At 41.0% G+C, this 27,043-nt stretch overlaps 1 protein-coding gene across 1 annotated transcript in view; it reads left to right on the forward strand.

Annotated features, from left to right (window-relative positions):
* Positions 1–478: 478 nt before the first annotated feature.
* fbln2 (fibulin 2) overlaps positions 479–27,043 on the forward strand; it is a 92,561-nt gene continuing 65,996 nt past the window's right edge. The window contains exons 1-2 of the mRNA XM_022202999.2: positions 479–1,025; positions 4,228–6,184. Of these exons, the coding sequence (XP_022058691.2) occupies positions 4,333–6,184 (1,852 nt within the window). The 5' untranslated portion in view covers positions 479–1,025; positions 4,228–4,332. The remainder of the gene's footprint in view (positions 1,026–4,227; positions 6,185–27,043) is intronic.

Below are 27,043 nucleotides of genomic sequence, written 5' to 3' on the forward strand. Positions count from 1 at the left end.
GCAGAAGCAAGAAAGAAAGGAACACAAAAACACTTGAAAAATTAGAGAAAACCTGTAATCAGACGGGAGGGAAAAGAGGGACAAAGAACAGAAGTGAAGACACAAGCAACACAAATTGAAAATATAAAAACAGAAAATAACTGAAAGGGAACATTACACCCACACAGACAGACAGAATGAAACACAGGAAGGAATCACAATAACAAAACACAACTAGCAACTAAAACCAAAGACTTTGACAACTGTTTTCTTTAATCAGAGGTTGTTTTTATAGGCGTTATCTAACATTTACATTGCAGTTAAAGTCAGAGCAACTTCCAGAGTAAGTTGGCATTGTGCGTGAAGTACATTTGAACTTGTTTGATGGCTCTCCTGACTAGATTCTTGCTTGTGTTGTATCTACTCTCAGATGTACATCACTTTGAATGCAAGTGTCTGCTAAATGAAATTGTAGAATTGTGGATGTAAAAGGCTTCTTCACCTGGTAGATGAGGTCTTGGGAGGAAGATGCTCCTTTCTAAGATTTTACATTTAGTTTAATAATAATAAAATGTCAGTCCATTATGGTTTAATTACTTCTAAGTACTTAGAATACACATATTTTCAAAGAAAGAATCATTTGTGTGGTTTTCGGTCGCAGAGGTGGTTGCATACTAATTGCATGGTCGGCGGTTCGATCCCCCGTCTCTCCGCATAAACACCATTTGCATTGCTCTAAAGAGCGCCGGTTTCGTGCGTGTTTTACAGTCATTTCCGACCAGTTTTTCAGCTTCTGTTCAGAAAGTTGAGCCAGTCTAGTCTACCGGTTTTGTGTCCTGTGTGAGCCGGTCCCTGCCAGCAGAGCCTGCTCTTCATTATGGATCAGGATGAGGATCTCCTCCGGAGTCTCTAGCAGGGGAAACTTTTCGTACCTCCCCCTCCGCCTGCCTGCTTCCAGCTTCCAGCAGCTCGTCGGTGGTCAAAAGGTTCACACTTGCGGCGCACAGAGGACCAGCAGCCGGCGTGTCTCCACAGCCGTCGACAAGGTAACACAAAGTTAACTTGCTAAACAGCGTTTTGCCATCAAGCCTGTGCGCCTGCTGTTCACTTTGCTGCGTGCATGTGGAGTCGCTCAGTACTTTCTCCAAACTTTTGCGGTGTGCTCAGATTTGTCCCTGCTTCTGTCTGCCACCTTGCAATCATTAGTTCAGTTTTTTTTCCATTTAACTTTGAAGTGGTGACTGGTGACAGGTTGCAGAAAAGTTTGTGCACAAGAAACATAATCTCTGTTTAGTCTGTTTTTGTATACGTTTGTCTAATCAGTTGTTGCTGTCAGTATTTAAAGAAACACAAGTTTAGCAAACAAGATTATTAAAATAACTGCACAGATTTGCATAATCTCCAAAGTTTGTTTGCATCACAAAGTGAGGAACTTACTTTCATGTTTTCATGTGGAGTCAGTTGCTTTTCTTTCTGCATGGATGCATTTTCTTTTTGAAAAAGTTTAGTCTTTAAAGAATCCTGTTCTTTTTGTCCATGTTGGCAAAGCTGCATGCCATCAGGGACTGTTTAGAGATCGGCTGTGTGTGTGTTCAAGCTTTGGGAAAGGCAGGAATCCCCCTTTTCCCTCACTGCACTGGGAAACACCAGCCTGCTTTCACTGCCCTGTTTGCATTCTTCTGCATCCACTTCTTGCCAACTTTTATTATGTCTGCTCCGGTGACGGAAGGTGTCACTTTCGTTGACAGAGTCGCCGTGATCCTCACTTGTCGGGTTAGTTCAGGTTGGTGACAGAAGGCCTCCTAGGCAGGATGGAGCTCATCCTGCCCTCAGGGAGCCTGCAGCAGGAGCTTAACTCAAAAAGTTTAGGTTTAGAAGGGAAAAAAGTGCCAATTACTTAGCTCCTCTTCTTTTTCTCTGCAGCATGCTATATTTTGTCTCAAAGACCTTGGCTTCAACAAATGTCAAAACCAGACTTTAAATCAGAATGGTCTGCGAGGGAAAAGCTTACTGTATGGTTTCTGATCCAACGCAGTAGTTTTATCCTGTGATTTATACATGACAAGAAGCCTGAGCAATACTGCACATTGTCTGCTTTAATTATCTTTGTCTTATGGACGGTGAATTTCTGGATATACAATAATTTGTAGCAGCTGAAACATTTTGTGATCGATTCGCCGAATTAAGAAGCAGCTATTTCAATCCCTGATTCACAATTTCAACCATTTTTCAAGCCATAGATATGGAACAAATGACAAAATTTGTAGTTTTCTGCATCTCAAAAGAGTGCTGCTTTTTCTTGTAATGTATCGTTATAAATTCAAAAAATGTGTAGTTTCAAAACAAAAACAAAACAAGACATTTGAAAATGTCACTCTCAACAAGGCACATTTTTTGGGCTTTTGACGCCCACATTTTCTAGACCAGGACATGTTTTCATGTATCATCAATTAATCTTCCTTAAGGGTAAAAAATGTTAGCTGATGCCCAAAAAATGATGTTTAAAGTTGGTCACAATTATCGGTTTCCGATTTTCCTTTTGATTTCTGTATAGAAAGAAAGAAAAACTTGGAAAAAATGACACCATGACTGAGAAAAATGTCCACAGAATATAGAAAAGAAAGCTTCATGTGGATTAATTGATAATGAAATCCTTGTTTAGTTAATTGGCAACAAGTAGCTACAGTACAACACGAATCCATTAATACGATATGCAAATGCCTCAGTATAACAGTACCCGTTATCCATAAATAGATCTGTTTTGATCACCATGTCCACCAAGTCTAGCAGTGAACAGGCCAAGATGTTTTATTCCTTTTGAACGTGTAGCTACTTTATCTTACTTAAACACCCCATAAAATCCCATCTGATTTAAAGGCTGACCCTCTGACCTGTATTTTTCCTTGTTAAGTCTCCAGCTGCCAGTGAATTGTACACTACAGTGTGCTTATGTTACCAAACAGTCAAATTTCTGACAATATATCCTAAAACCTCAAAGAATGGTAAAAATGAGTGGGACTGCAGGAGTTTTTAGAGCGTAACATGTTAATGGATAGTACAAAGTGAGTAACAGGACTTCTCTTTTTACATAAAGCCTTCAGATCCACCAAGACTTTTGGATATTTGCCGTCCTCCCCATAATTTCTTCACTTTCAATAAAGTTTTTCTCTGCGTTTTGATATTTTGAACTATAAAATCACAGTAATGGGTTACACAAGCTGTTTTTAATATAATACATTCAATGTGTGAACGATTGCCAGTCTGTTAAGATCATTCCCTGGTTCCTTCTTCAAACATGCAGTTCATGACTCAGATGGGATTGCACTGTGATTAACACTCGAGGAGGCTAGCAGAGCTTGTTTAGGGCAGATTTACTGACTTCTGACAGCAGTGTTTGTGGCAAACTGATGTCAAATTCAGTTCACCAATGTCACTCCAAGAACAGAGCAGCTTGGTGTGGGGGTGTGTGTTTACTTGCAGAGATGACCTGAAGGTGAAGGAAAATATGCGTAGCGTCAATGATGATGAATTAGATCTGTCCTCAGGCAATTTTGTAAAGAGAATAATGTGTAGTTTTTGGAATTTTCTCAAATTCAGAACAGCAAAGTGTGAAGCGGAGTTGGTTTGTGGCACATTTTTGGCTTCTGGTACTCTCTTTGGTTCGGTTTTACACAAATTACCAAAGGTTTTTAAAATCTAATTTATACTCCATCTGAGTTCTGCTTTAAGATGAAATGAACTAATGGAGTGACTACAGTCGCTTTGCGTCTCAAACTGCTGCATTTATTAAACACATCATGTTGAACAAGAGTCATTAGTCAAAGGAGGCCCTGCAGTTTGCTCTCTGCCCTGCTAATTACTTCAGAGAATGTACTTTCTTTAATGTGTAATCAATTTCCAACAAACTCACTGCCAAAGCATTATGAAGCGTCCATGTTCAACAGATAGACTTCAGGGCTGATTGCAACACAAAGTTATTCAAGCATTTTTTTATGGAAATAATCACAGATGTGGTACATGTTTAGAAGTTGGACTGATTCCAGGTTTCATCATGACAGCAGGCATAATGATTCAGAACACACGACTCCAGCTGATGTTAATGAGGAGCACGTAGTCCTAATGTTAGGAAGACTGGGAGCTTGTAAAAATTGGACTCTTGTGAGCTCAACTACAAAGCCAGATGTTTGTCTGCTTTCATTTTAAGAAATAAGTCTCTGTGTGTCTATCTGTATCTTCCATTTCTCACAGAAAAGAGGTGACTTAGATGTGCAGAATGAACGCCTGCCAGAAGATAAACTGAAGGCCTTGGATGATACCTGAACTCCTTTGATCGTTGAACTAACAACAGGTGTCATGGCTCGAGTACTGCTGACGTGCACATTGCCTTTCCTCTACCTGAGTGTCTGCTGGTGTCAGCGTGACTGCACCGGTGTGGACTGTCCCATGCTGGACAACTGTATCGAAGAGGTGCTGGAAGGAGGCGCTTGTTGTGCTTCATGCTTACAAAAAGGATGCACCTGCGAGGGTTACCAGTACTACGACTGCATCAATGCTGGATTTAAGAACGGGAAGGTACCTGAAGGAGACTCTTACTTTGTTGACTACGGCAGCACAGAGTGCTCTTGCCCCTCTGGAGGGGGACGGATCAGCTGCCACTTCATCAGCTGTCCTGATTTGCCACCAAACTGCATCGAGGTTTCGGAGCCTGCGGATGGCTGCATGCAGTGTGAACGCATCGGATGTGTTCATGGTGGGCAAAAGTACGAGGCGGGTCACTCCTTCCATATTGACTCTTGCCGAGTCTGCCACTGCCCTAATGAGGGAGGGAACTTAATGTGCTACCCTGTACCTGACTGTGATCCCCAGAAAATCCATAAACCCATGTTAGCTGCACCAACAGAAGAAAACATAGCCAATGGGCGCGATATTTACCCCTACAAGTTTGACCAACAAGGCAGCATGGATCAGTTCTCAACGCCGTATCACCTTCCACCTAATGGAAATCTTCCCCTCTTCAAATTGTCTCCACTGGATAAGGAGGAACCAGAAGACTATGACTATGGTCCTACAGACTTTCCGGAGACGTACCCACAATCTTTGGTCTTCCCCACACAGTCCTCCTCCTCTTCCTCTTCCTCTAACAAAATTGTGTCTGTGTCCCGAGGCTCTGCCAGACCTGACAGAACCTCTTCCCTTCAGAGCTTTGACAGACGAGGCAAGCTGGAGCTGAGAGAGCAATATGGAGTTCATGACCGTCCTGCAGACAAAGCGGAAGTGACAGAAAGTCCCCTGAGAGTGGAGCAGGTTACTGTCAGGCCACATATGTATGCCACTAGTTCTTGGCAGCCCTCACAAGGTTTAACAAGTGCTCAAAGTGTCTCGCTCGGTGATTTGAGTCCACAGACAGATTTAGAGAACCCACTGCATGCACACAGGAGTTTGGGCAGTGTCATATTTCCATTAAACCAAGGAATGGCGAATGAAGAACAACCAGAGTACCCACATATGAGATCGGAAAGTATAATTTATCATCAGAGAGGTGCTGAGACTAAGGCACATCACCAAAATGCATCAGATAACGTCATGCCCAGAGGTTCAAACCATGAGATCAAAGTTAGTCACCCAGTGAGAGGTGCTGAGACGAAAACTAATCATGAAAGAGGAGCAGCTAGAGTCAATTTTCCACTGTACATACTGAGAAGCACAGATATTCCGAGCCACCCCCAGGCAAGTAAAAACGGTCAAGAGGAATTAAGGGGTGCAGTCACACTGGATGACGAGGACAGGTTGAATGAAGATGAAATAGATGAGGAGACGGCGGAAGAAATAACAACTTTTCAAAGTGTCACTGGGTCTGAAGGTGAAGATGTGCCTTACAAGATCAAGTCGGCACAACAGGAGAGAAGCCATGAGGATTCAGAAAGCAACGATCCAACCAGCAGCTACGAAAGAAAGACATCTGAGCCCAGCACGAGCCTTCCAAGGAGACTGGAGTACCAGACAACCCCCACGGTGCAGTTTACCACCACCACGACTACACAGCCTCCAACAAGGGTCAAACTGGATGAGAGTCATCGAAGGGCAAATGAAGGCCAGAAGCAGCTAAACCTTCACAGTCAAGGTGGAGAGAAAGTGAAGGAGGAAGTGACAAAGAAAGAGGAGGAAAGGAGGCATCGTCCGGTTTTATTCATCAAACCTGATACGGGTAAGTCCAAAACCCTTTGTACTCAGTACCGAATTCATGTCATGTAGGGTTTTTTTGGATGATAATTATTTTCAGAATACAAATATAGATCCCAGCATTAATGAACAACAGATTTGTTTGCGCAGTGGGAAATACTTGAAATTTGATTTACACTTGGCAAAGTTACAAAGGGTGCTAATCATCATACTATGGTTATTTTTACCTAATTACAATATGTAAATGTCCCTTTTCCATCGATGATATTCAATTACAAATAGATTATTGATAAGGTAATGACAATATAGCAAGTGGTCACAAAGAAATGCATCAGTGGGTGCATCAAAAAACTCCAACTCAAAGCACTTTTTGCTGATATTTTGGCAATCAGGGCACAACCCTGATGTCACCATATAATGATGTGGTTTATGTGTTTGCAACAGTTTCCTGTTTACAAGGGTTTCTCTTCTTCTTCAATAACCTGACATGTATCGATATTGATGAATTCACACCAACAGATATTACACAATACGATTTGATATTTGTACTTTAAATATAAAAACAGAAACATGATTACCTCAGTTGTTTGTTTTTTTTCTTTACATCAAATCCTGAATTAGAAATGTAACACAGGCAAATGTAGTGAAACTTTAACAGAATTCTGAGAAAATTTTCAGGTCCAATCAAACTTCAAACAGTGAAAAATTACAGAAGATGTCCATTACTTACTTTTATAATTGTGGAAGGTTATAGAAGATCCTCATGGTTCCACATAAATCTGATGTTTTTAATATCTAATATTTTACTTTCTGTAGTGGAACACCAGCAGTAAGTGGACAAAGGTTGCTTGTGTTCACATGGTTTAAGTCCATGTATGTCTTCATTTGTTTGCTCAGTTTGTTTCTGCTGCACTTTATTGCAATTTTGCTTTTATTAGTATATAAACTTTTCTCCCTGAGCCAAGTGTAACTTTATGTGTTCCTTTGAGATTTTGGAGTAATTTTCAGGATTTTTAGATACACCCAGAGAACAGGTGTACAAAATAAGCTGCTTATAATGGTAAACATGGGCAGTGGTAAATGGAGGTGACTTTGGTCCAGCTCCTGAAGAGGATGGATCTGTGCAAATATGTGCTACTTTAGTTCCTGGATTAGTGTCAGCTTTCTGAATACTCAAAGCTGATTGGTTAAACTCTGTGTGAATGTCAAGCACTGTTTTTTAACCTCTGTCAAGTACCATTTTTCCTTTCTCAAACATCCATATTGTCAAATTAACCATATATACAAACATAACAAATTTCCAACCTTCATAGATCTGGAGATATGTCAAGTAACTACTGTTTGTCCCCGTTTTGGAGCATCTGGATTTAGCTTAACGTCAAAGCTGTTGGATTTTACTCAGCAATAAAAACAGAAAAGGCAGAATACGAGGCAGTTCCTTGTAAACATTTATATGTTGTAGTTGAAAGCCTATAGACTGAGGTTTATGGCCATTGCTTTGTTATAAAACTGTTGACAACCTCAATACTGAGATTTGAAATAATGCCTCCTGATGAGCACTTCCAGAATTTACACATTTAAATCCAAAGGGCACTAAATTGTGTGTCATAAACCACAATAATACCTTTAGCTCTGAGAATTATTCCAGTAATTCAGTGCAGTGTTTAGCACCCCATTACAATCCTGAATAAACCATTTAAATCTGTCTTCTCTTTAGTTTTGCAAAATTGCCCTTACAGAACCAGGTTGCCTTTCTCTATCCGTCTCTGAATACCAAGCCAGGTCGTATGTCATGTACGCATAGAAAGAGTAGAGACACCCGCTGGTCCCCAGGTATCTTTACAGGAACATAAATAGTGAGTCCGGGTTCTGCCTGAACCAGGAGTCAAACACTCCTCCCACGGTGAACATCCTCTCACAGCAGTCTCATACCGATCACCGCCATCCCTCACCCAGTGTAAAGGGCCTCGGCTCCCCCACAGGAGACAGACAGGCAGGCCTGAGAGTCTGGATTTGGTCATAAATTCTCTCTGGCCTCCAGCTTTCAGATGCATTTCTTTGTGAGGTGGTTCTCGGATGTAAAAGTTGTCATGTGAAAGATTTAAAAAACTAGATTTGCCTGTATTCTTTTTTTTTTAACCATCACAACATTTGTGGGCTGCATGCTGTTTTCCCTGTATATTTTCCCAATAAACACATGTCACAAACTGATTCTGTAAATCAGAAAATGTGGCTACAGATTTAATCCCAGAGTGGACTATAGCTATAATATTTGGCCTAAATAGTTTGACTGTATATTTCATTTGGGATAGACAGAGCTACTTGAGCCACTGCTGATGCATCTGAAATGAAAAAAGAGATGCGTGAGGCACCAGATCCAGATGTTGGGGCCCTGAAGGGCGAGTTACTCTGCAAGATTGTAGACAAATACACGGACTGCACACAAAAACAGCCAGATCCAGTGTATTAAATATATTAAAATATGCTGCTTTTCTTTTTTTTCCTCCATATACAGTTTCATCTTAATAACTTTAGACTCCGTGTTTCTGAAACGAGCAGCCCCGAGTGAGCTGTGAGGGTGGGCTTTTACGTGATTATGTGTCCATGGGTGTGTTTGTGGACGTAAAAGGGTTGGACAACTGTCATTGGTTGCTTGATCGGAAAACACCGAGGTGGTGCCATGATAGATGATTAAGGTGCTCTCCAACAGGAAAGTATGACACCTTCAAATGGTTTGCCAGCATTGGCTGCAACTGATCAGATCAATGCTGACCTCAGAGAGCTCCTGGATCCCAAACTTTGGAAACTCTTAGTTATATTATGAAAAGAACTCACCAAAATGTATTTCTGTAAACACTTGAGAAATAAGCTGTGCAGCTGCTGAATCTGTATTCAATTTAGAGCGACGAAAGAAAAGGTTTTCCAGAGTTGCCAAAGGCGTCAAGTGACAGCTGGATGCCCCTCATTTGCAAAAAGTAGCCTAAACTTCAACTTCATGCAAATAAGGTGCAGACAATGCAATAACCCATTTCGCGAAAAGCATCACACCACAAGTCTCTGTAGACTGACTCAGATCTCAGTTGGCATCCTGCCCCCTTTTGCTATCTGTGTGTTACAGTTTTGTTCACTGTGAGAAACGGCAACAACTTGCTTCAGGTTGCAACCTACCACGCTGAAACGGAACCTGAGACTGAAAGTTTTACGGAGGATTTAGATCATGTAGTCTGGCAGCTCTCCTAGTTCTCTTTTTTTTACAGTGGATTATCTGTTGTAATCACAGTGCTTGTCTCTCTGCATACCAATGCACCATCACAACAATTCCAGCCATCACTATTTTAAGTGGATGCCAAAGAAGCATCCTTTGTTTAGCCCCACTAACGACAGCTGTAATTGGTTTAAAGAGGCGCAGACAAGTTGAATGATTAGTGTGGACCATTCTGTTCTGCAGAAAGATTGTACTGTCACTGTGACATCAGTTGCATATCTGGGTACCTACATCAGAGAGAGAGAGAGGAAAAAGTCTACGAAACAAATGTTAAATTTGAAAAAAAAAATTGAATTTAAAAGATAGATTTATCTATCCACTTACATGTTCACAGGTGCATGTGTGCTCCACAACATACACCTGTTTTATTTATAATTTTATTGGAAAATTATCTGTTTTATTTGCTTTTTGCTCGTGTTTTAATTATGTTTTACCTATGTCATTTTCTAACTCTGTTTTGTATTTGCTGCTGCCAATCTTGGCCAGGACTCCCTTGAAAAAAGAGGTTTTTGATCTCTATGGGATTTCTCCTGGTTAAGTAAAGGTTAATAAATGAATAATAAATAATGCAAAGTTCAGCAGTAGACGAGGGGAGTTTAAAGCAAAGATACTGTGGGGAAAGAGACATCTGTCATTGTACAGATATCCCTTTACAATTTGTCCCTTTAACGGTGCTGATTTCAGGATTTTTTTTTAAAACCCTCAGTGCCTGATTGCTGCAATTTCCTTCAAAAAGCTGACTCCTTATAGTTTTAACTAAATCAAATTTAAACACAAACACACACACACACACACACCGGAGGACATGATACAGCATAATGTTAAATTCAGTTCAACTGTCTCCTATTGCCATCTCCAACATTAAATTACTAAAACAAAAACAGGCCCCTTTTGCAGATTTGCCTATAAATCATGTTGCTTTAAAGTTTCCTTCTGTATTTAAGTAATCCAGTGATAAATCTTTGTGCATTCATGGGTAGACAGGTAATGCTTAAAGCTCATTCGGCAGACTTTTAATAGTGCAAATATGCAAAAAATAAATAAAATAAAATAAAATATGTTGCAAGTTTAGGCTCCAGCCCCCTCAGCGACCCTAGTGAGGATAAAGCAGTGTATAGAGAATGGATGGATGGATGTTGCAAGTTTTAGCCTTTCACATCAAACTCACTGATCAATGGCAAACTTACACCTCTGTTTTACATCTCCAAGATTGTAGTAACTGCTGTTCAAAAACTGTATTTATCCCCTAAAGTAGCGTAATCAAAGCAACATTTTTCATGCTGTCAAGGCTCAGACTCACACTGTCCTCTGTCCTTTTATATATAGTAACTACCCCCTGTGTTAAAGCTTGTGTCCGGAGTTTCCGTTTGTTTTCAATTTATGTATCATTTTTTAACAAAGCTTAAATGTGTTAATCTAGTTCAATACTATAATATAATGTTAGTATGACGCGATATGAAAATGTATTCCTGAGTTCCGCCTTCCTCTCATAGACCCCCATGTTATTCCAAAAAGCGCCGGTCGCTGCCGACCAATCAAGTTCGAGCTTCCGCTTTGCCATGCTGTCAATCAACGGTTACGCGCACAGCAAGCAAGCCCATGCAGAGGTGGGCGAGCTACGCACTACGCAACCGCGCGCACATTTGTTTTGCTTGTGGAGGAGAGAGCATCAGGGATCAGCAACTTCCAGAAAAGTTACCAATCCCACGGCTTGTCAGGCCAAGAGACTGCAGGACGTTTTTTGGCTCGGGGTGCTCGCGTTGCTCCCCGACCACGGCCTCCATAGCCCGCCTGACTGCTTCGTTTAGATGCCCGACCTCTGGAGGAAGATGTTGGGGTGTCTGGGACATACTCTTCGTCAGAGGAGTCATGCAATTCTGAACTCTAGATAGAAATAAATAAACAATGTAACACATATACACGCGTAAATGCACTAAGTTTGATAAACAACGTCATCGAGAGGGATACACGAGTGTAATCACATCTTGAAACTTTACTCGTTCGTCCTAGCAGATTCATGTTATTTTGGTATTAGGACAAGTTAGACTCAATACATAATTCTAACGTAATTCCTTTATTATTTACTAAATGTACTAAATGTAGAAGAGTGGAAAACAGCAAAACAGGCAAGATGCTGCAGCATTCCGGGCACTCCTCTCAGGTACTGCGCGCGTGCACAAATAAAGGGGCGAAATCAGAGGGAGGGAGGGACCAACAGTGTTCTGGGAGACGCTGCGATTCAAACTCCGGACACGAGCTTTAAGTTGCTGTGCAGTTATCTCTGATGCAAATTATTAACGTTTGACTCTTCATAAATGATGGATTCTTCTGCAATCTACATGACTGTAGATTGCAGAAGGTTTACTGTGTGTGTGTTTCAGAAGCTCCCAATTAATATACACTCAACACATGTAATCAAAGTGCTCTTTTAATAGAGCATGTGGATGATAAAATGATCCAGTTCTTCATCTGTTAGGAGGTTGGTCTTAATCAATTCAACCTTTGATGAGATAATGTAATTACATAATCACACTGGGCCACATTTGATTTATTATCAGGCCATTTGCACAGTAATTCACTATAACAAGGAGGAACAGTATGCTGGCTGCTGGATCACTACAGGATCCCTAAAGTTTCTTTCTGAAATGACACATTGCTGTGTCCTCTGGAGCATATGCAGGAGGATAAGCTGAGGAGGAGTTATCTGTCGGAGTGGCAGGGTGCTCTTATTCCAGATAAAATACTTTCTCCAGATAGAAGCGCTCTGGACAGACAGGTGGCTGCTCATAATCTTAAAGTGGAGATAAAGGCTGGGGCCAGGCAGGGCCTCTCTCCATGCTGCTGATAATGAAGTTTATCAGCGCTGATGGCACATCGTCTCGGGAGAGCACCAGAAAAGCATGCACGATTTGGCAACTGCTTCACATCTGACAAGGGGCACTTCTTTTTTTTAATACGAAACTGGCTTTGTGGTAATCTTTTTAAAGATGTAAGTTTGTCTTGTATGTTATCTGCTCGAAATACATGAGCTTATGTTTTGGCATTGGTGACATTTTCTTGATGTTTTTCTTTGAGTCAGACTGAAATGAAAGGTTCAAAGACATAACTATAAGACTTGGTGCATTCTACCATTCTCATGCTTTCTGTGAACCATATTAATGTCATTTTTATGAACATCGTGACAAAGATGGTGAAGAGGCAAAGTAGAACACTTTCAGACCCAGTTCAACCAGATGTATCTATCCTGTCTTTGCAGTTTAGAAAAAAAATACAATAAAATTCTGCCTGACTTTCACTGGCATCAAGCTGGCTGACACTTAAGCTGTGCTGATTGGATGATCAACTAATTAGTCGTGGACCTTGTTGATTTATCACTTTTCTTGCAACAATGCCAAAGATACGGTGGCCGACAGGGGCAAACACGCTGCAAACCGCAAAAGCGCTGCAAACACAGAAATGATCCAAAACCAGAAACTCACAAACGCATGAAACACATGCAAGAAAAAAAAATGCTGCAAGAGAAACATGCTGCAATCACAGAAACGACGCAGAAGCAGACTTGCAAAATCACAAAACAGATGCAAATGAAAAATGCTGCAAATACATAAAAACACACACAAACCCCCAGAACAGCCGCAAGAGAAAAACGCTGCAAATTCAATCCACAACGGAAGTGCACCAGACACGAAGAAGAAGAGAAGGAGGAGAAGCAGAAGAAGAAGAAAGTGAAAGTGTGATATTTTTTAGTGTGAAAAGGTACGTTTTCATTTGTTTTAGCATCATGTTTTACTTGGCTGGCATCTTTTATACAATATTATTTTTATACAATATTATTGAAGAGCAGTGCACTTCCGTTGTGGATTGAATTTGCAGCGTTTTCCTCTTGCGGTTGTTCTCGGGGTTTGTGTGTGTTTTTATATATTTGCAGCATTTTTCGTTTGCATCTGTTTTGTGATTTTGTAAATCTTTGCTTCTGCATCGTTTCTGTGATTGCAGCATGTTTCTCTTGCAGCATTTTTTTCTTGCATGTGTTTTATGCGTTTGAGTTTTTGGTTTTGGATCATTTCTGTGTTTGCAGCGCTTTTGCAGTTTGCAGCGTGTTTGCCCCTGTCGGCCACCGTACAAAGATTTATCTGTTTCAACTTCACAAATGGGAGAATTTTGCTTCTTTTTCTGGTCTTGCATATTGTCATTTTTATGTTTTTGATTTTGGACAGTGGCCCGAACAAAACAAGACACTGGAACTTAAAGGCAGTTCTCATTAACTAAGTTTCCATCCAAATGTAGCACAATTTTAACTATCCATCCATCCATCCTCTATACACCGCTTTATCCTCATTAGGGTCGTGGGGGGTGCTGGAGCCTATCCCAGCTGACTCGGGACGAAAGCAGGGGACACCCTGGACAGGTCGCCAGTCTGTCGCAGGGCTACATATACAGACAAACATTCACACCTAGGGACAATTTCGAATAATTATTTAACCTCAGCATGTTTTTGGACTGTGGGAAGAAACCGGAGTACCCAGAGAAAACCCACGCATGCACAGGGAGAACATGTAAACTCCATGCAGAAAGATCCCGGGAAAGCCGGGACGCGAACCGAGGACATTCTAGCTACAAGGTGAAAGTGCTAACCACTGCTAACCAGCCCTCCAGTTTTAACCAAAATCCAAAAATCTCTGGAAAATCAAATTTTAAAAAACCTTTAGTCTGCCACTGTTACCAAACCGGTGGTGTTGTTTGCAGAAGAACAGGAAACGACAAGATGATGCAATTGAAAGAGCAGCAGTCACACTGTGAAAAATATGGATATTATGAAGAAAATATTGGCAACAGGACTGAGTTGGGTTTCCATCTAAATATACCGTAGTGTGCATTGTCACATTCTTGAATTTGGAATAACTGTGAAATTTTGGAGAAAAAAAGTGTACCAGAAAAAAAAAAGAATGAATGCCCATGTTGTTTTTAAGATATTTTTTGGCCTTATTTGACAGTTACTAGTAGAGAGACGGATAGGAAAGTAGGGAGAAGACCTGCAGCAAAGGGCCACGAGCTGGAATCAAACCCAGCCACTGCGTCGGGGACTATAGCCCCTGTTCACGGGTCATTTGCTGAACTTGTTGAGCTATCTGGGTGCCCTGGAATACCCATTTTCATTCATGGCCATCATGTGCATATCAAGAGGTGGCTCATCAGATAAACGGCTCCAAGTTAAGGGACTTTTTTTTCTTTTTTTTTACTAGTTTGTATACACTTCCTCTACAACTTAAGCTTTTGTTGTTGCATGAAACAAGCAGAATTTTCACTGCAGGAAGTCAGGGCAAGTGTGAAATAGTGCCACAATTTACACCAATGACACCATAATTCAGCCTTTATGTTCCCAGTGCAGCGTAAGATCCGGCAGTTTGACCACTTTAACTCTGAATGCACCAAAACAACAAAAAATAGCAGTTATTGGACATAATGCATCACTCTTCACAACAGAGCTTCTTAATGCATTGTGAAGCTTATTAGTTTGCAGAATAATATAATTTTGCGGTGCAGTACTTCCTATCCCCTGCATGCCCTGAGCTTTCTAAGTGACAGTCAGCTGGTCAGACATCCTAAACAGTCTGTCAGGGTGAGGCAGTGGCTGATCAATCAAACGAGGATGATTTATTTGTCAGGTTGCTGCTTCACACTCTCAGTCCCTATACTCAGGTGATTCAGTCCTGGAGTGGCTTTTCAAAGGTTACTGTCAAGATAAATCAGGCATGATGACGAGAGCTGTCTGAGGGCTGCATGAGGCTCAGATCTCCATCCGTTATATTTCCACTTTGGATTGGGATTTCTGATTCCCCTGAACATATGCAGTTTTTTTACAGCTCTCATTTTTCTGAAGTTTAGGTGGCATTCATTTGAAAACAAATCAAAGATGTCTTATGTAGTTTTCTATAATGACAAGAAATATCAAACTGATAGATCTGGCTTATCAAATGTTGAAAGTAGACTCGCCAGTCCTGCACTTCAGATAGTACAGTTGACGATAAGGCTGGCAAATTTCCCAGTTGAGACTCGTGATAATCTACACCAGACAAAAAATGGACATATGTAGATCCTAAATATAGCTTTTATTTCTGTTACTGCAGTTTTGCAACTTGCGGGGAATCAATCGAAGGTTATAAATGTTGGACAGACACAAACATTGACCAGTTGCAGTGCCTTTTTGGATGCCTGTAGAGCCAGTCAGGTCTTTCTTTCTCTTGATTCCCAACAGGAATAAAACCAGTCATCCATTCAGAATTCCAATTAGGAAAATTGTGATATCATACCTGGAAAACGGGGAAGCTATTCCAAACACTGTCGGATTGGAATGGATCAGATTGCACTGTGGAAAAGGACACAGCTTGTAGAGCAAAAAGGGGATATATTCTGTTTTTGGCAAATTAGTTTTATAGAAAGTTCTTGCGCATGCATTTTTTAATCTATATATGATAACATTCTCAAACTAAATATGCATGACTACATTAAGTGAAGGCACTAATCTTCAGTTTGTTTTAAATCATTTCAATTTTGAAAAAATGTACGAGTGGAAGGGCTAATATTGATGAAAAAATAGCAACTCGAGCTAAAGTTAGCGGGATTGGATAAAGTGAGCTCTAATTATTCAAACTTTAGGTTTAGGTTCAACATTTGTACTTCTTCATTGATGCAGTCAGGTCATGTTCAAGGGTTTGGGCCACTATAAAGTCTTTCAAAAGAATGGCCTTGTGTTTGTCAAGACTGGCACAGTGAGACCAGGAACGAGAAAGAAGTGAAGTGGATGAAGGGGTCAGATGACTGGACATTGGGACGAAAAAGAGAAAACCGTACGGGTTATGCAACAGCCTGATCCCTATAGCAGCCTTTCAGGACCATTTCTGGGGTAGAAATATTTACCTACTCCATGGTCTGTGTGGCCCTTCAAAACGACTGTGCAGGAATTGTCGATGATTAGTAAAACCCCAAGAAGACAAATACAGAGTTTCTGCCTTCTCAGTGTCTTCATCAAGTAGCAGTCTTCTGTCCTACATCACCGTTAATCGTGAAATTTACCACATAGGCAAACATAACAAACCTTCATTGTTCGGATTCTCACATGCTCCTACATAAAACAGGAGTTACATTTCAGCAACTACTATTTGTTGTGGATTTGGCGTATTTAAAAGTTACCATTGCAGTCAAAGCTGTTGGATTCTACACCACAACAGAAACACAAAGGCTAAAAACGTGGTTCTTCTGGTGACACGTTGAGCCTGTCCCAAGTCCCTGAGGTGGAAAGCCTCCTAATGTTAATGCTAGTACTGTAGGTAGTAAAGTGGTTGACTAGCATACTGACATTTCATGCTATATCGAATCAAAAAAACTGAGAGTTGAAACCCTTCCCTAGACTTTCAGACATCATTGGCCGTCGTGTAATACCACTGACAGGCCTGCCATTCCTATTTACAGCTACTGGACTGGACTACAAAGACAGACAGACTACAACAGAAACATGCATTTGAGTACATCAACATAATAAATAGTTGTTTACTGAGAGACACAGCTATAAATCATTATGTATTACACTTTCAGAAACTGAGAAAACAATGCTCCATAGCAGAAAACATGTTCTGCTGGATCCTGTGTGCCTCAGTGATCCCGTTTCAAGGTCCCAGGCATCCCCAGAGAAAAAACTGCAATCAAAATGCCAGTCACACTCCCAGGCCTTGACAGATAGGATGGTCATGGAATATGCTTCACACAATCTGGACCGCTCATGACAAAAGGAGTTTTCGTATCATCATTTCCACAGAATCTTACTCAACTGCACGAGTCGAGCTCCTCCAGCGGACTCTGAGCAATGCGACGAGGTAGCCTGCATGTGCTCAGTAAATGCGAGACAAAAGTTTCCATCTGTTCACATATAATCACACTGCTTCCTCTTGGATATACAATTGCAAACACTGAGCCTGTGGCGCTCGAGAGAAATGTGACTTTGATCTGAAATGTTGGACTGTATCCAAGAAGCGGAGCATGTACACAAGATTAAAAGGCACATGTTTTTATGTCTGGATTGCTGATAGAAATGAGAAAGCAATTGCCATAAAACCAGTTGCAATGGAGCTGTGTGTAACATATGACGACTTAAATGATGAAATAATGTACCACATGTGATGTTGGCTGAGGTGACTGAGACAGGATTTCCTGCCTGACTGGACATCTGTCTTACTTACATCGCTTACAGTTGCATTGTGTTGAAGCACTTGTCTCATGCATTGAGAATTCGATCACATGAAGAACTTGAAAGACATTTATGGGGTTTCTCCCAACATCCACACCTGGACTTTATACAGATGCTTACAGTGGAGATGTTATTCTGCTTATTGCCAATAGTGGCCAATGAAAAGCTTCATGGCTCGTGGGTTGCTAGAAAAGAAGATAGCATTGTTCAATGGTTATAGGAAACATCACACTGACTTTCAGAATAAGTTCTTCATTGTTCTCCATTGTTTCCTGAAACCATAAAATTCCATAGGCTGCACTCTCTAAAGATATTCTGTGTGAAGTAGTATGGATTTTTTTCTTAGATTTGAATACTTGATTGTACTGAACAAAGCTTCTCGCTCCAACTTCTTTGTACTTGCTGATTGGTTGTAAAACCACATTATATCTCTCACTGTGAACAATTGGATGGCATGGCACAGTAGTTAGTTGTGGGATACATTCAGCTCTGATTGACTTTCTGAAGCAGCTTTAGAATGTGCACACTGATGAACCAAGACATTGTGATGGTTCATACAGTAAGAGAATAACGATGATTTTGCCGTAATGGTGCTTTTCAGGGTGTTAGATGTATTGGATGGTAAGAGAACAGTGGGTTCTTGTTGTCAGTCAATTGGACACAGAGAAGATTGGCAATAACAGTCAAATTGTCATGGTTAGTGAAACAGAAAAGGCTGGTGGGATGCTGTTGGCTCGTGATGGTAACTATCTATCGATAAAGGTAGTGTCTACAGATACGGACCCGTACAGGTACGGCACTTTCCATTTGCCAGACAGATACGGACCCGTACGCGAGTCTCGAAGCTGCTAACCACTGCAAACTGTTGAAAGGTAAGCAAAGGTTAAGGTTAGGGTTAGTGTTAGGGTCAAGTTTAGGGTCCGTACCTGTAGTACCGATGCTACGGGTCCGTACCGCTCGCGTCTACCGGGAGTCACGTGACCAGATCTCGCGTATCTGATTGGCAAATGGCAAGCGCCGTATCCGTAGTCCACAGGCTACGGGTACGGGTCCGTACCTCTAGCAACAACCATCGATAAACCAGGAACCAGTGACATTTTGATCTGCAGTGTCTCCAAAGCCACTTACAGAACTTAGAAGACCAGTTGTTTGTTGGATTCTATAAATAAATACAGTGTGCAGCACATAGTGATTCAACCAAAATAGCCTTTAGAGATGACAAAGCTACCATTTTGCTATATATTCGCTTTTATTACCAAGAAAGGAACCTTTGCTGTGTTATTTGTATTTTAAGCGGTTTAAGTTTTTAGAATTGTGAGGATTTCTTTCCTTCAGGTCATATATAGTTTGTGAAATTGGATTTGAATTGGCACGGTGCCATTTAAATAAGACTCATTAACACAGGCACATTCACAAGTCTTGTGGAGTTAATGTTTTGGTGGATTATAGATGTTCAGGCAGCACAAAAAGAAACGAGCACTTAAGACAGGCGGACATAATGCTCTAGCTAATCAGTGTATACCAATTATAGGTCTGTACTAGGGATGGGAATTTCGACTAATTTCTGAACCGACTAGTCGCTAATTTTATTGGCAACTAGTCGATTCGGAAAACTTGCAATTTAACCCTTTAAGCGCCAAAGTCGCAATATTGCGACAAGCAACATTGCTGAACATAACAAGCCATAGCTTCAAATATACTGCCTCATGTGCCTCGTGTACTGTACACCAGGAGATGGCGGACATCTGGAACTTCAATCTGAGCATCAGTTGTGGGCGTATTTTCATTCAAAGTTTTGGAGTTTAAAGTTTGAAAACCGAGGAGACGAGACTCGCCGTCGGAGCGTATCAGAGCGCAAGACAGCACATTTTAGAGTGAGAAAACTCACCATACCGAGAGGTCTGGTCAATGCTGTCAAAGTACTTTGTCAAGTAATGGCGTACTCATATTCTGAAGAGGAATATTCACCCTCTGATGAAGATGTTCAGTCGTCCACTGAGACAGAAAGTGCTGCTGCGTCTGTGCCTAACGGCAGCGGGTCGGTGCGCCATGACAGTCCATGAGCAGCTGATGCTTTGCTTCGGGGTGGCAGGAAGAGACGTGGTGGGTGTGGCTGGAGTGGTCAAAAAACCGCTAATGATGAGGGGGATAGCGGGGGTTGATAAAAGAGACAAGCATATGCTACTGGCAGGATCAACCAGGTAGCCCAGACGGGACGAGCCTGCGGCGCACGCCCGAGCGTAGAGCTGCATGGCGGCGCCCGGTCGGGACCGGGGTCCGCGAAGCGTGGCTGTGCCGGGGGGGGGGCACACTAGCGTTTAACCGACTAGTAAAATACTAAACGTTTAATAAATGAGTAGTCGGTTAAACGATTAAATGACTAGCGCGCACATCCCTAGTCTGTACCCAGGCAGTAGAGTATTACTGATAGAAAGTATAATCAAAACTAAAAGAAACAACCAGTGCGGTATGGAACCAAAGTGAGTTTCCAACAGAAGTATTTTTGAGTGTTTTGTCATTAGTTGTTTCATCAGCTCTGCAACGTTCAATGTCAATTTTCGAGCAGATGATTCATGACAACAGGCAACGGGAGCAGCTTTCTGTGTGACATAAACTAAACAGTCAATCAGTGCAATCAGTACCAGGGAGACAGTGATTGTTCTTTGGCTCGGCTCCACATCGTCAAGAAAACTCATCATGTCTATAACTCTCTCCCATCCAGCACTGCAACAGCACCTGCCTCTGCTTCCAGTTTGTAATTAGAAAAAAATTCTAATTATCACACTGAGGTCACCTTTTAAATGCTTGCAAATGACTATTTTTCATTGCTGAAATAAACAAATGGAGGAGTTGGAGTCGCTGGAGTCATTTGCAGTTTGTCCTTGGCTCTGCTGCTTGCAATTTAAACCGACGCTGGTTTTATCGCCCAAATGCTTCCTCCAACACCAGCGTTGATTAGGGGGATTGGAATTATGATTATTTATACTGACTACCTCAGAATGGCAAATTAATTAGTGTTGCAGGCTGAGAGGGAGAAGAGTAATTTTGGGACAGGCGCAGTATTTTAATGTTTTTTTATTCAGAGACAATTAAAGCGGCAACATTTTCCCACGACAGTTTCTCACACTTTTGTCTTCAGTTCATATACAGTTATGATTCATCACGTGCTTTAGTTGTTCCCAGCACATGGTGTGAGTTTTTTTAGAATTAGCTTCTGGTGCACATATGGTGATGGGTTTTACATTTCCAAATCCTTCTGAACAATTGGTTAATTAGTACGAGTAGCGATAGCCGCTATGCCTGAACCTACAAAGAATGTACACAAAGACTTTAATCAAATTCATTTGCTTCCAACAAGTACTGTCAGTGGCATACAGTACTTTTAATTTAGAAGACAACAAGGCATCAGTCTCGCTGGCTTTTGTCCTTGGTTTGCTCTCCAGCTTAGCACTTCTACAGTTTGATCATCGCCTCACACAAAAGCGAAAAGCTTGACTCCCACAGCGGATGCTTGTAATGTTAAATTAATTTTTTTTTTATCGAGACATTAAAGATACACTGTACCTTGGACACAAAAAAAGCATGACTGATGGCTAGTTAAAAGTGTATCACAAAGACATCTCTGTGTGCCAGCAAACTGTGCAATTTTCAATATTAAGGTGTTCCTAACTAGACGACTGCATTGGGATTTGGATCCCATGGGTCCAATGGGAAGCAAATCTTGTGGGAGCAGGCAGTCTTACTTTTGCTGCAGGCATATATTAAACAGCGGGTCCTGATATTTTCACAAACAAGAAGGATGGAGTCAATTATTGAAGCTGAAAAAAAGATAAAAGTGGGTTTTTCTGACACAAAACCAAAGCCAAGTTTGACACATGGATACATTTCTCAGTTTTTACCTGCAAAGATATAAAATAAAAACTGGACTGGGTGGCAACAAATGTGCAAACTTTGCATCTGGAGTGGACACAAACAAACAACTCTGTGTTGAAGCGACACCTGTTCTGCTCAGTGAAAGTAGCTCTCATTCAAAGATAATGCATTTGTTATTGCATGTAATATACAACTGAGAAATGTATGAAATATGAATTTACTCCCCAGAATGACACATTTTGCTCAACTCTACATAGTGTGATGTATATGTTAGCGGGTGCAGGTGGGAGTGGAATATAGAGTAAACAAATGTAAGCAGTATTGGTCAGGAATCCAATAGCAGCCACTGACAGCAGGATTAAGAAAACATTCCTGCGTATGGTTCCACTCCTGCTTTTTAACAGATTTTTTTATTTTTTAGAATTATAAAAATGAGGAAAGTTTGGGAAGATAAGGATATTCTGAGTACTTAGCATCTTATCATTTGTCTTCGGGTTGCAGTCATGTTGCCTGAAGGTCTAAGGTCTCACTGGCCATTAGTGGTTTTTGAAACCCAATTAGAAACAGTTAAGACCATCATGGACTGGGATCAACTGAATTAAGTGAAGCATTTTAAAAGAAACTGTTTGTGTGGAATACAGTGGAGGAGACAAATTGGCTTTTAGAGGAAAACGACACTGTCTCCCCATTGGAAAGATGAATTCCAGAAACAGTCGCTGACTGCAATGACTTGAAATAAACTCAATTGAAGCACACTGTGGTGAACACATCAATAACCAGCACGCACCAGTTTCTTCCAGATGGTGGTGTAATCATCTCTCATTATCTGAAATGATTTCAACACGTCATTTTGCTTGGCGCTTTTAGCTACCTCAGCCACTCTTTCTTCTCTCTCAGGCAAGACAGTTTTCTTGTTTTCAGACGGCTCATGTTCACATAACTTCAGATCGTCTCTTGATTGTGGATGCATTGTACCTGTATGGGCTTCAGAAGTCACATAAATTCATCAAAAACATTAGCACATCACCCTCTCATTACTGTAAGCTTCTCTGTTGTTGGTCTCTCTGAAAAAGTTAAATATGGACGTGTACTCTCTGTTGTATGTTGATCAAACTGTACAGTAGCTTGTCCTGAATCACTCCTTAGAAGATGTTCAAATGTGTACTCAACTTTCTAAAGTTTGGTTTGCAAACAGAACATAACAGTGGGACAGTTTTGTCTCGATCATCGAGTTAGAAACTGAATTTTATTGTGTGGCATCTGAGCTGGAAGTACTTCCAATGGTGACTGATCATGTGGGTACGTTATGGTTTACCAAGATGTTTCTGGCCACTGGGCAGCGAGTAGTGGAACAGATGGAAATTGCATGTTGACGTTGTTTAACCAAAGTTGGGTAACAGTAGATCTCTGAGTAGTGCAATTAATGTATTTGCTGCTTCAAAAATCTTGGAGTGTGATCTCACGCAGACATAGTACACACATTTAAATTTTTGATACTGCAATCACTGATGACCATTATGAATAAATGACCTTGAATCTGCTTTGAGATCTTTGAAATTATAACTCCAGATTGCCTGAGAGTTGTCATTTTTAAAGCTTTAATCAAGTTTAAAGTAACTCAGTGGTCAAGTAGAGTAACTCGGTGGTAGTTCTTCAGACATCCATGTTTACTACAAACAGCTAATAGCAGATTTTAAAAGTGACCATTTAAAATATAGGCTAAAATTTCAATTAAATCAATCACTCAGGTGTCTATGATGGTACATGCAACTTGGTAACCATTTTAGTTTCTCACTTGTCCGTGATAGCCACGCAGGTTCTCTTCAGCTTGCATCTTTCCATCTTTATCTCTGCTGTCCACAAAACCATTAAAAGCATTTAGGACTGCCCACCTATTGCCTCAGCTCACCACTCCAGTACTCACCTTTACCCTTTCTTGTAGGAAATGGTTTCTAAGAAATTATTGATTGGTATTGCATTTTCCCTGTTTAGATGAAAGAAGCAAATTACTGGACTGTTCGGCAGGTCACAATGTGATTTTAAAGTGTTTTTTTTTTTCTTCATCTTGGATATTTCAGCAGCTATTTGTTATTTATACAGTTTGTAGCTACGTTATGTTGGAGTTGCTGAAGGGCTTCATTGAAAGGGTCTGCTGTGGGTTACGTTGATCTTTACTAGATCAAGCTATTGAGGTCACAAGGTAAGGAGGAAAATCTTTAAATGAAGTCAGCTGGGCACAGCAGAAGGCACAAATCATCGGGCTCTCTAATGGTGCTGACAGAATCGACTCAACCGAGGCAGAGTGTCAGTAACTTGAAGGCAAACTGAGTGAAGGGACACAATCACAGTTATTTACGATGTCAGTGGAAGGTCTGCTTGATTATCAGGTCCAAGATTGACGGCCCTCAGGTGTCTCACATCTGCCCATCATCTCTAGTGCCTCAGTTAAGCTTGAGAACTTCAAGTGCCCTTAGGGTTTTTTTTAGGTGTTGGTGAAAGCAATATTATATGTGATAAATGGGAAGGTTCTGTTATTGCCTTGGACCCAGAGGGGCGTCAGAACGAACCCCTCGGGCCTCAACAGTTCTTACATCCTGCTGTCTCTGGATAATACCTCTGTTGTGAAGATTTTTCTCTGCACACTCCTGCAGCATGAGCCCGGCCTACTGTATGACCCCAATCACCCAAACAATACTGCATTCTCTGCTGCTAAGTATGCAGACGACAGTACATAGAAATACGATCCCCTGAAGAATTTACATTGCAGTATGTCTGTGTTGCAGCACACGGTGCATGAGCCAAATGGTGTTCTTCGTGGCCCAGAAAAAACACACCGATCCTAACTTTGACTGACTCCATTTATGTTGTCGTGTCATAGTGACTGAATAGAATGTAAGACACCCAAATGGACTTCCTTTAGTGCCACTGCCTCTGGCGTTTCTTCCCCAGCTGTAAAAGGAATAAAGCTGAGCTCTTCTCTTAGTGTCTGGGTGGAAAATCAGAGACAGACTTTTTTACTGTTATTGTTATTCCCAACAATGGAGAAGCTGCCTCTTAAGATGTCTGCATTAAAAGCAACTGGCATAGATATTGTGAATAATGGATGATATTGATTCTCATCTCCTCTTACATTTCTTGCATATAACTCTGCTTGATGGGCTTCTTTTACATATCTTAAGTGGATCTGTGAAAGCTTTTGCCTCTCAGCGTGCTATCTCTCGCTTTGTTCTCAGCCAGTATCAGGGCCACGTTGCTCATGGGGCCTCGTTGGAAGGAGGCAAATCCTCCAAATAAAAAGCGTATGATGATGTATAGTGGGCCCCTCATCTGTCACCTGAGTCGTTCTTCTTATCTGTGAATGTGGAGAGATGGCTGGGTCATGTGCGCAGGCTGCCTATTTGTGTTATGACCCCAGTCACGGTGCTTTTAATGCCGCCTGCCAGCCGCAAAGTGGGGCATCAAGCAGCTAATCATGCAAGAACTGCATTTGTTTCTGTGTTTGTAGGACTCAAGCATGAGACGGAGTCGACAAACACTGTGATCTGCTGTCGAGTACAAAAATAAGTCTTTGTTTCTGTTTGACGAGTGGAGGTAATTGGGGAAACAGAAAATTGTTATCTTTGCAGCTAATCAATGCAACAAGGCATCTTGTAACATCATAGCTTTCGAGGAGAGCATGTGAAACAGTTGGAGGTCGAGGCTTAAGTACTGGAGCAGGGTTATTTGCTGCCAAATGAGTCAGAACTGAAGTGAAAAACAAAATACCTTAAACAGTTTATCCAGAGGTCTTCCAATGACTTCTGTTCTATTGAGGTTAAAATCAGCTATTTGCATTGCGGGATTCCTGTAGAAGTAGTTCTACAGGAAATTTGCATAAAACAACCCTTTTGAACCTTCATTATTAGGATGCAATATGATATTATTCTATGGTACTTCATCAGATGTAAAATACACTGAAACTGGACTATCTAACTTGAATGCAATCTGAATAATCACCTTTTAACATGACTGCAAACAAGCCTATCAGTCTTTACATAAATACATGAGAATTTTACACTTTGCTATGCAGTAAGCATGCGAATCTAATAATGTCTTAAGCCAGTAAGGTCTTGGGAATTGTGTCAAATGAGCTCAAATCCCACTGTCAATTGGGAATCCAAACATAACAAGGAAAAATAATGAAATCAGTTGTGGAAAGTATTTATTTCTGTGGGCTGTGACTGGATCAAACAACACAGGTACAAGAGTAGCTGTGTATGTCATGTCTGCTTTCAGCTCTGATTAGGAATTTTCAAAAGGGTTCATTAGGGGCCTAAAATACAGGCCTTTAATGAACCTTCAGTTTCTGTCAGTGTGTGTGTATTGCAATAATCTTGTTACAATTACGCACCCATGAGACCTACTAGAATGCCATTCTGCTTCTATTTTTTTAATGTAGCATTTGTAGCAAGCATGCATTTATGTAAAGCAGTTGTAATCAACATTTTTGTACCAAATGACAATATGTAAACCAAATAACAGTGTGAAAGGAGGTGGCTTGTTGTGATGAACCATCAGAGGATTGTCAGTGGAATCTGCAGCTCCAGAGGAAACTCATTTTGACCGCTTTTATCCACGATTTCTTCTTTTGGTCACTACCCAAAGCTCATGGCAATAGTTGAGGGTTGGAACCAATAATAACTGGCAAACATACCAACACATTTGATCTTGCAATGACATTATCCACTTGTCGATACAGTGTTATAGACCTACAACTTTTTTGAGGTGCTGCTCAGGTGTACACGTCATTTAGTGAATTTTGGAAAAGGTCTTGAGCTGGTTTTAAACAAAACATGTCTATACTGAAACATTTATTTCATTTAATAAAAAGGACCATCTTTCTGTAACTTTAACTAAAGTGCTTTTGTTGCTGTACCACAGATAGAAGTCTGGATGTGAACCCCTGAACCCTGTGTGCACCCACCCTCCACCCCAGCCACCTCCAGCTGATTCCAATGATATTCACAAATGTTGCACTTAATTTATTTAAAACACTTCAGCTCTGAAAGGAATCTAGCCAGTGATTATGTTGTATCTGAATATTAGGAAGAGCGTGTTGGTGAATAGAAACATTGCTTATAACCAATACGGATTAGGTAGACAAAGTTAGCAGCTGGTCTTGTGGGTGTAAGCCTGTCATTGGCTAATAGTCTCAGTCGACTTTCTAGCTAATTCAGGCTAATCGAGATGAGCAACTACCTAGAGGAGTGTGTAGCAGCTTAGGGTAAAAGTCTAAAACAGAGCAAAAATCAAGTCAATTTTCATGAAGTGGACACAAGCATGTTTGGCCATCCAAACGAGGCAGAAAAAGAGAACAAAAAAATATATATTTACACTCTTGCACTCGAACACACATTCAGACTGGATGGTAAAGTTGCTGCATGCAGCAATTGCTTTGTATTTCATCTGCTTTCTATCAAGTTCAGTATGTTAAAAGGTGATATTAAGTCCATGATTACAGCTTG

The sequence above is a fragment of the Acanthochromis polyacanthus genome, chromosome 5, assembly GCF_021347895.1.
Source record: "Acanthochromis polyacanthus isolate Apoly-LR-REF ecotype Palm Island chromosome 5, KAUST_Apoly_ChrSc, whole genome shotgun sequence".
Taxonomy (NCBI): domain Eukaryota; kingdom Metazoa; phylum Chordata; class Actinopteri; family Pomacentridae; genus Acanthochromis; species Acanthochromis polyacanthus.